Below are 13,620 nucleotides of genomic sequence, written 5' to 3' on the forward strand. Positions count from 1 at the left end.
CAACCTCCACTTCCCAGGTTCAAGTGATTCTTGTGCTTCAGCCTCTTGAGTAGCTGGGAATGCAGGCATGCACCACCATGCACAGCTAATTTTTGCATTTTTATTATTTATTTATTTATTTATTTATTTATTTATTTATTTATTTATTTTTGAGACCGAGTTTTGCTTTTGTTGCCCAGGCTGCAGTGCAATGGCATGATATTGGCTCACTGCAACCTCTGCCTAGATCAATCAAAGGTTCAAGCAATTCTCCTGCCTCAGCCTCCTGAGTAGCTGGAATTACAGGTGTGTCACTATGTCTGGCTAATTTTGTATTTTTAGTAGAGACAGGGTTTCACCATGTTCGTCAGGCTGGTCTTTGTATTTTTAGTAGAGATAGAGTTTTACCATGTTGGCCAGGGTAGTCTCGAACTCCTGACCTCAAGTGATCCTCCTGCCTCGGCCTCCCAAAGTGCTGGGATTACAAGGGTAAGCCCCTGTGCCCAGCCTAGAAAGTGGTTTCTTAAAATGGAATCTACTCCTGGTGAAGATGCTGTGAACACTGTTGAAATGACAATGAAGGATTTAGAATATTACGTAAACTTAGGTGATAAAGCAGTTGGAGGGAGGGTTTGAGAGGATTGACTCCAATTTTGAAAGAAGTTCTACTGTGGTTAAAATGCCATCAAAGAGCATCATATGCTAGAGAGAAATCTTTCGTGAAAGAAAGAGCCAATTGATGCAGCAAATTTCATTGTATTATTTTAAGAAATTGCCACAGTTGACCAGGCACAGTAGCTCATGCTGTAATCCCAGCACTTTGGGAGGCTGAGGCAGGTGGATCACTTGAGCTCAGGAGTTCAAGACCAGCCTGGGCAACATAGTAAGACCCTGTCTCTAAAAAAATAGCCAGCGTGGTGGTGCATACCTTGCTTGGTCCCAGCTACCCAAGAGGCCAAGGTGGGAGGATTGCTTGAACCCGGGAGGCGGAGGTTGCAGTGAGCTGAGATCACATCATTGTGCTCCAGCCTGGGCGACTGGGCGAGACTCTATGCCAAAAGAGAAAAAAATTAAATTAGAAATTGCTACAGCCACCCCAACCTTCAGCAACCACCACCCTGATCATTCAGCCGCCATCAACACAGAGGCAAGACCCTCTACCATCAGGCTGGTCTCAAGCTCCAGGCCTCCAGGGATTCTCCCACCTCGGCCTCCCAAAGTACTGGGGCTACAGGCATGAGCCACTGTGCTGGCCCATTCTTTTCAAATATATTCATCTTACATAAAAGCCACTCAGTCTTAAAGTAATATTGACACTCCAGGAAGAGTTATATTCTGCAAACTTGGGAACTTGTGTACTCCTTGGCACAAGGCTGCATATCCTGAGGGTACTCGAACCCTGGTTTGAAAAGCACATGTTTGAAGGGCTCCCAGAGAATGGTTTACTTTTCTGGACATGTCTTTTAGCAGGACATGACATTGACATTCTTGTAAAGGTGCAGAGAGGTAACACTCCATTGTAGTATTTTTGGTTCCCATGTCATTTTTGGTATTCAGCTGCCCAGAGTTGGGCCCAGGAGCATCTTTGAAGTAGAGGGCAGGCAGGTATGGTAACTCTAAAAAGAATCTTAGCCTATCCACTTCTTTCCATCGCCACCATCATCTCTCAGGGACCACTGCAACAGCCTCTTAATAGCCTCCCCACCACACTTCCACTCTTGACCTCTGTGATCCATTTCTCATAATGAGGGCAAATAAGTTCCTCTCCTCTCCTCTCCTCTCCTCTCCTCTCCTCTCCTCTCCTCTCCTCTCCTCTCCCCTCCTCCCCTCCCATCCCCTCCCGTCCCCTCCCCTCCCCTCCTTTTTCTGTCCTCTCTTTTCCTTTCCTTTCTTCTTTTTTTGAAATGGAGTCTCATTCTGTTGCCTAGGCTGGAGTGCAGTGCAGTGGTGTGATCTCGGCTCACTGCAACCTCCACCTCCCAGATTCAGGAGATTCTCCTGCCTCAGCTTCCTGAGTAGCTGGAACTACAGGCGCCCACCATGCCCGGCTAATTTTTGCATTTCTAATAGAGACGGGGTTTTTCCATGTTGGCCAGGCTGGTCTTGAACTCCTGACCTCCTGATCTGCCTGCCTCGGCTTCCCAAAGTGCTGGGATTACAAGCGAGAGCCACTGCACCTGGCTAGAAATTCTTTAAAAAATGCAAATGAGATCATGACTCCCTCTTTAAATCTTTAATGAATGAATTGGAATAAGTATCTTGGTAAAAGCACACACTCCATCTAGGTGGCTCCACCACTTTCCAGTTGTGTGAATGCAGGCACCTTATGTAAAATCTCTGTGCTTCAGTTCCTTCATATGTACAAGGAGAATAAGCATGGCCTGGCACGACGGCTCATGCCTGGAATCCCAGCACTTTGGGAGGCCAAGGCTGGAGGATCACTTGAAGCCAGGAGTTTGGGACCAAGCAGGGCAGCAAAGTGAGACCATCTCTACAAAAAAATTTAAAAAATTAGCTGGGCGTGGTGGTATGCATGGAGTCCTGGTTACTGAGTCTGAGGTGGGAGGATGGCCTCAGCCCAGGAGTTCAAGGCCAGTGAACTATGATTGTGCCCTTGCACTCCAGTCTGGGTGACAGTGAGACCCCATCTACAAATAAATAAATAAAGTATATATATATATTCCTTTTTTTTTTTTTTTTTTTTTGAGACGGAGTCTTGCACTGTCGCCCAGGCTGGAGTGCAGTGGCGTGATCTTGGCTCACTGCAAACTCTGTCTCCTGGTTCAAATGCTTCTCTTGCCTCAGTCTCCTGAGTAGCTGGGATTGCAGGTGCATGCCACCACACCCAACTAATTTTTTGTATTTTTAGTAGAGAGGGGTTTCACCATGTTGGCCAGGCTGGTCTCAAGCTCCTGACCTCGTGATCTGCCCCCCTCAACCTCCCAAAGTGCTGGGATTACAGGCGTGAGCCACCGTGCCTGGCCACAATCATCTTTACCTCACAGGTTGCTGTGGGGACTAAATGAGTTAATGAATGCAAAATGCTTAGCACGATGCTGGTGTAGAGCAAGTGCAAAATAGGTGTTAGCTGCTGTTGTTGCATTCTTCCTGTTTAGGACCCTGTAGGGACTGCCTGTTGCCTACCTCTTCCACTGTGTCCAGAGCCATACTCTTGCTTGCCTTGCTCCAGAAACACAGACTGTTTCCCAGTTCCTCTTCTCTGCCCTAAGGTCTTTGTACCTTTAGATGTGTTTCTCCAGCCTATAATGGCGTACATCTGGTTCTCACAGGTCTGCTCCTCTCCAGCTGCCCAGTCTCAGTGTGATTGCTGCCTTCTCAGAGGGGATCTTCTGACCGCCTCTTTAAGTGGGTTCTTCCCTGGTACTCTCATCATAATATCCTCTATGGTCATGTCACACAATTTTCTTAGTTTTGAAATTAGATACATTTGTTTTGACATTTTCACTGCCTGTCTGCCCGATGCCACACGGCTAGCACCTTGCGAGTAGGGAAGAGTATTATAAACCCAGTGCCTGGCATGAGACCTGGCATATATGGAATGAGTTTCAATGTTATTACTCCATCCCCACTCTTCATTGTGCTACCTCTCCTCCACTAGTGCCACACAAACATTTTTACAGGAGTGGAAAGATTGAAATGAGTAATAAGTGAAGTCTGAAAAGAATTCTTAAAAAATCAAAATGTAGCCTTAAGATGTGGTATCCTAAGGTGGGGAAAGACTGTGCTCCGGGGGTGGTGGGGCATTTGGAGGCTGGTGACATGTAGGCACCTTGAGGGTCATTGTGTGTGTGTGTGTCCCAGGGTGTGCTTCACAGCAGGAAAGGCTGTTAGAGTGAGCGTGGAGGGACCCTGAGAAGGAATTTCACAGATCTTACAACTTTTACACTCTGACTGCTGAAGTAGAAAACTTTTTAAACATTTGTCCCCCACCTCTGTGTTTCTGGAGGGAAGTATTTTATTCAATGTGATTTGTGGGGTAATATATTTAAATTTCTGAGCGCTGTCTGGTTTTGTTCTCCCATTCCTCATGGTGGGCTAACTTCTTACAGTATTTTGGAAGAGGATAGAAGCAAGACCAAACAAAATATGCATTGTCTGCCCCTACCACCCTCCCCATGTGCTTTAGATGTCAGGCATCAAACATACCAAAACAAAGCGACCAATTCAGCCCTGCTTCCTCTGACTTGCTTCGCACAGTGACACAGCTATTGGTCACAATTTCCCCTCGGCAACTTCCCTGTGTACTCCCAGGAAAGTCCCAAATGACGTGCCCAGGTGACAGACCCCGCAGACTGATGTGGCTCGTGAGGGGCTTTCCATAGCCTGCAATGTCAAATGTCTAATGAGACACTCCAGAGCTGCTGAGAGGGGAAGATTCTGCACCCCCCTCCATGACCCCGCTCCGCCCCATGAGCTGCTGAGTGGGAGTCACCCTGGGGCTCTCTAAATAGATTCTGAGGCTTTAAGAACAAAAGCCACACAGAGCCTGGCTGGCAACTGCTGTGGCTAATTTTATTCTCATCAGGCAAGACCCAAGGCAGGGATGCCTGAGAGAGATTGCGAAAAGCGTATGTTTTGTTTTTCTGTTCAGCAGTAAGTCACACACCAAAATTCGAAATGGCTTCAACTAAACTTTCTGGAGAGAAGAGAAACAGGAGAGAAAGAGAAAGAGAGAGAGAGTGAGAGAGAGAGAGATTATGAAGCACAAACCAACCTCTAAATAGATGATCCACACTAAAAGTACTGTAATTGCACATAACAAGTGGCAGGAAAGAAAACTAACACCAGAAAATGAACTCTGACTGTAGGCTAGGCATTCTGGAAGTCACTTTATTTTATTATATCTTATTACATCATCACAATAATAAAAAGTAGGAGTATTTTTATTCCTCTTTAAGAAACTGAGACTCAGTGAGCTCAACTAACTTCCCAAGATGACACAACTAATAAGTAGAAGACATAGGATTTAAACCTTGGTCTGATTCTAAAGCCCATGTTTTTCCTATGAAACTTTGCTGTTACTATAAAAGACCAAGTGGATGGGACTGTAAACTAGTTCAACCATTGTGGAAGACAGTGTGGCGATTCGTCAAGGACCTAGAACTAGAAATGCCATTTGACCCAGCCATCCCATTACTGGGTGTATACCCAAAAGATTATAAATCATGCTGCTATAAAGACACATGCACACATATGTTTATTGTGGCACTATTCACAATAGCAAAGACTTGGAACCAACCCAAATGTCCATCAATGATAGACTGGATTAAGAAAATGTGGCACATATATACCATGGAATACTATGCAGCCATAAAAAAGGATGAGTTCCTATCCTTTGTAGGGACATGGATGAAGCTGGAAACCATCATTCTGAGCAAACTATTGCAAGGACAGAAAACCAAACACCACATGTTCTCACTCATAGGTGGGAATTGAACAGTGAGATCACTTGGACACAGGGCAGGGAACATCACATAAACTGGGGCCTGTCTTGGGGCGGGGGGAAGGGGGAGGGATAGCATTAGGAGAAATACCTAATGTAAATGACGATTTGATGGGTGCAGTACACCAACATGGCACATGTATACATATGTAACAAACCTGCACATTGTGCACATGTACCCTAGAACCTAAAGTATAATAAAAATAAAATAAAATAAAAGACCAAGTGGAAGAAGCTTCCAATAACCAAAAAATACTAAGAAATATTTTTAATTTATACACACACACACATATATACATATATATATATATATATATATATTTTTTTTTTTTTTTTGAGACAGGGTCTTACTCTGTGACCCAGGCTAGAATGTTGTGGGTACAATCACAGCTCACTGCAGCCTTGACCTCCCTGGGCTCAGGTGATCCTCCCACATCAGCCTTCTGGGTAGCTGGGAATACAGGTGGCTGCCACCATGCCTGACTAACTTTTTGCATTATTTGTAGAGATGAGGTTTTGCCATATTGCCCAGGCTAGTCTCGAACTCCTGGACTTAAGCAATCTGCCTGCCTTGGCCTCCCAAAGTGCTGGGATTACAGGTGTGAGCCACGGTGCCTGGCCTACTGAAAAATACTAAGAAATATTTATTAAGCACCTGCTATGTGCCAAGCACTCTGCAAGGTGTTGTATTACTGGGGTGCTCCAATGGGTTTGGTCCTTAATACTGCTAGTTAAAAGGGCCTATTGGAACATGACTCCTGATAATTTAAAATATCATCCAAAGTCTCTAGTTGGAGCAGTTAAGGTAATACTAGGCTGATTTAACAGTAGTAAGGTACAGGGAGATCTTATTGGCTTTTAATTCTTTCCTCTAACCTCACAGAGTTGAGTTCCTAATTATCCTGGATTTCATAACCTTCACCTTTCCTAATGCATTTTTCTAGTGTCATTACTACCTTTTCTTTTTCTTTTTTTAACACTCATCTCTGAAAAAAATTTCCTAGAAAGTCATTTTTGATAATATGTTATAGTTTCTCTTTGTTTTCGTGATAGACACAAATAATTACATACTCCATTGTAACTAAATGAGAAAGGCTAGAGAGGGATGAAAGACAAGGTGAAAACAGAAATAAGAACAAAGCCAACGTCACTTTCTAAACCAAAGATGACTTTTCTATACAAATTATAGAAAGAATCAGGTATAGACTGACTATAAACATGGTAGATAGCATTCAAAATTGGGATAATGTAATAAATATGAATAGTAACCATGAAATGCCATCATAAACTTCTCATTTGGACTACTATAGTACATCTTATTTGGAAAATTCTCCTAGTCAATCACACGGTGGTTTCCCAATTACAACCCAACAGTGAACATTTTATGTTATAATTCTGCCCACCCTCCTTAAGTGTCCATTGCGCTGAAGGAGCTTTAAGCTTTTAAATTAAAGCTACATATCTGTGTAACAGCTGGAATTTATTTCCTTAGGAATGGTATCTGTCCTTTCAGCCATAGAACTTGAGAGGTAAAAACATTTTCACTGATTTTGATACAAGTTCAAATTCTTCAGATATAAAATATCATTAACATAAAACTTACCTTTAGATGTTTCCCAGAATACAAAAGAATCAATTAAAGACAAGCCTTGTTTATAATAAAAGGTAGTTAACTCCAGCCAATCAGCATCAAGCGTACTAATGACTGATCCTTTTCTTGTTACTTTCATTGACAGGATGCCTTCCTGATAGGCCAAGGAGGTTGAATCATCATCAAAAACATTGAAGACTGTATACAGTTTGTTGTCTGAGGCTAGACATTCAGAAGGAGAAAAAAAGGGAAAATTATAATTTTGTTGATCAAAGATTCCTAATTTTTTTCAGTAATCATGAGATATTCCAAGCATACAAACAAGCACTCAGCTTAATCAAATGTCAATATTATGCTATATTTGCTTCAGAGTATTTTTTCAAAGAAATGAGAATTGGATACAGTTGAGGCTACTATGTAGTATCCTCTAATTCTATTCTCTAGAAGTAAGTACTATAATGAAGTTGGTGTTTATCATTCTCATTCAAGCTTTTAATCTTTCAATACACACTAATAAACCCATAAATGATATGTAACATTTTACAGTTTGAAAAATTTTTTTAAAGTGGTATTCTACTGTAGATATGAATTGACTTTTTGTTCGACATGCCTTTAAAATGTAAATAACCATATAGATCTTATTCATTTATTTTAACTGCTACATAGTATGCCAATGGTCTAGTCTCCTTTTGGTGGACATATGCATTATTTCCAGTTTTTTTGTTATTACAAACTTTATATCTTCTTGGACACGTGTGAGAGTGACTCTAGAACAGACATGGAAATGCTGGATCATATCTTCTGCTTTACTAGGAATTGGCAAATTCTTAACATGGGGTCAATGGATCCCCACAAACATGTTTGTGTTTTAGGAAGTTTAACATCACCTGTATGACAGACAAAAGTATCTGGATTTCATGGATTTCACCAGATACTCAAAGAGGTCTTTTGTGAATTCTTGCTACCCCCATTCTCCCTCTTCTAATTAAGAACCACTACTACAGAAAAGTTATTGAGAAGTATGTAGTTTAAAAATACTGAGAGAGAGAATCTAAAGATTTACAGTTACATTAAGTACTATATTGGATTTAGAACTTAAAGAAATAGAAATAGACATCTGATTTGCTCAAAGTAAGGGTGGGAACTCACATGGAGTGTAAAGGTAGGAATGGGTGGAAGATAGTGAATACCTCTCTGACCGTAATTCCCATACCTCTTGTTCACTATTACATTCTGATATGGTTTGGCTGTGTCCCCACCCAAATCTCATCCTGAATTGTAGTTCCCATAATCCCCACATGTTGTGGGAGGGATCAGATAGTGACAGTTGAGTCATGGGGGCGGTTTCCCCCATCCTGTTCTACAAATCTGACGGTTTTATAAGGGGCTTCCCCCTTTGCTGGGCTTTCATTCTTCTCTCTCCTGCCACCACGTGAAGAAGGACATGTTTGCTTTCCCTTCTGCCATGATTGTCAGTTTCCCAAGGCCTCTCCAGCCATGCTGGACTATGAATCAATTAAACCTCTTTCCTTTATAAATTACCCAGTCTCAGGTATTTCTTTATTTGCAGCATGAGAACAGACTAATACACATTCCTATAATTTTTACATTGCAAAAAAATCAGGGACATTGTTAGCTAGGGAATGAGTGAGAAAAGAGGAAGGCAGTGGTGATGGTGGTGGAGACAGGTGAGATCTAAGTTGGTAAATGCTCCCAATTATTTCTTCAGGAGGTGGAGCTTATGTGGCTAAATGAATCTCTGCCATGTATAGGATGCTAAGCACATCAAAACATAACCCAGAAAGCCTGACACCAAGGCGTGCTCCTCCAGTGCCAACACTGACTGAAGGATCAGTTAACAGCAGTTAATATAGAGCTTATTCTGTACCAGGCACTGGGTCAAACACTTTGTAGATATTTCTTATTTACTTCCCACAACAACCCAATGAGGGAGTTCTTACTATTACCCCTTTTTATAAAGAAATTGAGGTATCTGATTCCAGAGCCCATGTTGTTAATGCTAAGGTATACGTAGCCTTTGCTTTTCTCTGATAGTGCTTTTTTAAAGCATGCCCACAAAGGTATCAGAAAATTTTGAACAGTCCCAAATGCATGAATAAAATACTCTCAATTTCTTGGGAAGACTTGCTAGCTGGCACAGAAGAATACAACTGTTGTTCAAAGTTATTTTAGGATGCAGGCACTATTGTTATATTAATTGTTTCATCGTGATGTGCCAGTTTCACATTCTAGTTGATGATCAAAGAAAGCCAATTAATTTCAAAGGTGAAAACCATTCATGAAATGGGAAAGGCCAAAATGAAAATTCTCACACGCTGTTTATTAGTACAAACATAAATCAGAACAGCTTTTTAGACTTAATAGACTCACTTATTTGGTACACATGTACAGCCTCCAATTTACAAGGGAGTTTTGGATGACTAAATAGAAACCAATCTTCAACACAAAGTTTCATTATGTGGATGGCATTGTATGTGCTGCCAGAAACAACTGTCTAAAAAACTGCCATGCCTTATTGCTGGCTGTAATAATTTTTAAAAATCATGACAAGTTTGTATTAGTTCATTTAGTCATTATAATCTTTAGCAATTTACTTTGCCTCATATTTCTAAAAGAAAACTTCAAAAACTTATTTTGCTTAATCTAAACTGTAGTATATTCTCTTTCTACTAATCTTGTCTATTACCTTCTTCCTTTCTTGATTTAGAGGAACTAGGGCTGCCATTTTGTTCCATTTGATAGTGTCCACTTTCATGATGAAGTTCTTCCTCAATTCCACTTTCAGATGATTGCCCACTTAATGTCCCTTCATTCCAACTTCTGCAGTTTTCATCTGAACCGTGTCTCACATGTAGCATTGATTCTATATCTCCATCATGGTTGGCTCCATTGCAGAATTTAGATGGAGAATAATGCTGTGATATGAATCCAACAAATTTCATTCCTCTTTTAGCAGCGACATTAATCTGATATTTAAAAAGAGATGGCAGAACAAAATATAAACTCTATTTTCATTGATTACTTTATCAATTAACTTTTAGGCTTATTGAGGAAATCCACTAGAAGATGGAGTAACCTGACCAGTAACAAAAGACTCATTCATAAACTAATGAATCACCTGTAAAATAGCACTGCCCCCAAGACCATGCCACATGATCATCATGACCTTCAAACAGAACCAAACATACTTTATAAATTATGAAAACAGGAATTATTTTCCTCTGAAGGGCCACTGTTTGGGAAGAACTAATAATTCTGTAGCATGATTTTTGCAGACCATTTAACAATGATGTCTCCAGTTGGAGCAAAATTAAAACCTATTCCAGGAAATCCCTAAAAATAACATTACCAAATACATCTTCATTAACAAAGAAGAGCTTTATTAGTTTAAAAGCAAAACTAAATGTATTTTGCTTTTAAATTTAATTAAATTAATTAAAAGAGTCTTTGTTCTATTTGTCTTCTTCATGTGTTTAACTGGCAGCTCCTTTGAAGGCTGACATAGAGGACTATGTCTTATTCTTCTTTGTATTGCAGTGTTTTGTACTCACAGGTGCTCTATAAGTACTTGTTAAATTAGTTAACTATAAACTATATGTATATAAAACTATATGTATTTTGCTTTTAAATTAATAAAGCTTTTCTTTGTTAATGAAGATGTATTTGGTAATGTTATTTTTAGGGATTTCTTGGAATAGGTTTTAGTTTTGTTTATTTGATGGTAACAAAGAAAAATGTTAAAAGACTGATGCTTGACAAATGTGTAGGTATAAAGCATAAGCCCAATTCATACCACTACTCTTACAAAGCTTTCTGATCGGCTTACGTCTTTATATTATTGTCTCCCATCTGGGCCAAATACATAGGATTAGATTTAATCCTACCAATTAAAGAATAGGATTCTGAAGCATATAATATAATATAATACCAGTGAAATAATTTCGAGAACTTAAGAATGCTTATTTTTACATTTAACACTTTTCCCATTGACATATCTGTAAGATTTAGCTTTTGTTTAAATGTAACAGCCAAAAACCTAAGGCATGTTCCTCTCTGCTTTTACTTCGTTTCTTTGTTCTATTTGTCTTCTTCATGTGTTCAACTGGCAGCTCCTTTGAAGGCTGACATAGGGGACTATGTCTTATTCTTCTTTGTATTGCAGTGTTTTGTATTCATAGGTGCTCTGTAAGTACTTGTTAAATTAGTTAAATGAAGAAATAGCAATTTTTTTATATGGCTACTGTTTTAAACATTTAAATTAAATGTAAATGCTATCTGGGAGGAGAAGAAAGAATTATGATGGAGGTTGCAAATGCAAACATTTAGAATCAGAATGAAATGGAATGAGAAAAGCCAGGAAGAACTGGGGCAGAACAGAGAGCAATGCCCAGTCAATGGGGGCAACTTAGTTCACTCAGCTCCAGCTTGTGAGGCAGGAGAATTCTGAGAGCGGGGAGAGTGTGGGTGTGTGGAGCTAGGACAAAGGACTAGGGCTGGTGAAATATCATTTGTTCCTATGAATTAACATATTGAGATTATAACAATTTAAAACAACCACTAGTTTTCCTTTATATCAATTGTCCTGGGAGAGAAGAAGAGGGAGGGATAGAGATATGGCATTCTGCAGGGAGAAATGGGTGAATTTGTCGCCAGTGCTTCCTCTAGGTCTTATTAGTCGATTTGAGTGAAAAGATGCAGAAAAGCTTTTTTCTATTACTAGGAAATTTTATCTGGAAAGGACTGGTAAGAAATATAGTATTTTTTTCCCATTTTTTAAGTTGGAGGATTGATATTTTTAAAATGTTATTTTTAGTTTAAAATTCTGAGAAAAATACTTGTAAACCTAATTTTAAAATCAGAGTGAACACTGGTATAATGTTAGAACTTGACTTAAAAGTTAGCTGTTCAACAACCAACTCTTTACACAAGGCAGCTGCTCAAAAATATTTGGCAATTCATCTCAGGCTCTTGTTCTTACCAGGAGCAATGCTCAAATATTTCATGTGCTAGTTTCCTGAAGCTTTTCTCTTAATGAAATAACCCCGTTACTCGAATTGCTGAAATAACAGTACTTTCCTGTTTAAATAGATCTTTAACTGTGTCCAGGAAGTCAAATGCAAAACAAGGGCTCTGATGGTGATCTATTAAGACTAAATTAGCAGCTACATTTTTGTTTTCAAAAGAAATTTGCTGGCGTGGATTTATTACCAGAAAAAAATTTCCCAGAATAGTACTAATAAACAATATATGTAGTTTGTTAATAAAATTTAGTCTCAAAGACTATTCCTAAAAACCGTTATTGATTAGTGACTTTGTACCTAAATGGGAAATAATCATTAGCAACTATAACTGGCTATCCCCAAACCACAGATATTACATACATGGTATTTAATGCTTGGAAAAAACTAGAGAAAAAAGTGAACACATTTCATTTTCTTACCTGAAAGGAAATGCCTTAGATTTTAGCTTTATGTATTTAAATAAAAAGTAAAACCTTATAAATATGTCAATGCAATGGAAAAGAAACACCTTTCACCATAAAATCCCATCAGTTTAGAGTATTTATGAATGTACAACTTTTTGTTTTAATCAATATACATATAGCATTTAACTTTTCATTTAAGTTTCAATTAAGTTATATTGTATAGACTTTTCTCTCTTGACAGTCAATATAGTTGTCATGTTTAATGCCTATAAAATATTCTATTACATTAATCCATCGTTGTCTCTTTCAAAGTCTTCCAGTTATTGAGAATTTGGACCCTTATTCACTGTTCATTAAATATCTTTGTATAAAAATGTTTTTTTCCCCTTTTCAATTATTTTCTTACAATCAGTTCCTAAGGAGGGGATTAAAAAATAAAATGGGATTTATGGCCAGGCGTGGTGGCTCACACCTATAATCCCGGCACTTTGGGAGGCCACGGCAGTAGGATCGCTTGAGCCCAGGAGTTTAAGACTAGCCTGGGCAACACAGACTCCTGTCTTTACAAAATAAAAAAATTGGTTGGGCATGGTGTCAATGCCTACAATCCCAGCTACCAGGGTGGCTAAGGCAGGAGAATTGCTTGAGTTCAAGAGTCGGAGACTGCAGTGAGCTATGATTGTGCCACTATACTCCAGCCTATTTTCTTTAACAACAACAACAAAAGGCAAAACAGGATTTATGATTCTTCTTACTAAATAGATATTAAAGAATACTGCATTAATTTGTTACAATGCCAGTTGTACTATGAATGTTAGCTTTTCTTTGTTGTTGTTGTTGTTATTATTATTATTATTATTATTATTAGAGATAGAGTCTTGCTCAGTCACCCAGGCTGGATTTTAGTGACTTGATCACAGCTCACTGCAGGCTCACTTCTGGGCTCAGGTGATCCTCCTGTCTTACCCTCCTGAGTACATGGTACTACAGGCATGTGCCACCACGTCCAGCTGATTTTTTTTTCTTTCAGTTTTTGTAGAGTTGGAGGTCTTGCTATGTTGCCTAGGCTGGTCTTGGAACTCCTGGCCTTAAGTGATCCTCCTGCCTTGGCCTCCCAAAGTGTTGGGATTATAGGTGTGA

General features: G+C 39.5%; 1 protein-coding gene across 2 annotated transcripts in view; it reads right to left on the reverse strand.

Annotated features, from left to right (window-relative positions):
* RFTN2 (raftlin family member 2) overlaps positions 1–13,620 on the reverse strand; it is a 93,663-nt gene that overhangs the window by 46,958 nt on the left and 33,085 nt on the right. For both annotated transcript variants that reach the window (XM_015131730.3, NM_001266607.1), the window contains 2 exon segments: positions 9,742–10,021; positions 7,047–7,256 (listed from right to left, as the gene is read on the reverse strand). In XM_015131730.3, coding sequence (XP_014987216.3) covers positions 7,047–7,256; positions 9,742–10,021 — 490 coding nt within the window.

This window comes from Macaca mulatta, chromosome 12 (assembly GCF_049350105.2).
Source record: "Macaca mulatta isolate MMU2019108-1 chromosome 12, T2T-MMU8v2.0, whole genome shotgun sequence".
Lineage (NCBI taxonomy): Eukaryota > Metazoa > Chordata > Mammalia > Primates > Cercopithecidae > Macaca > Macaca mulatta.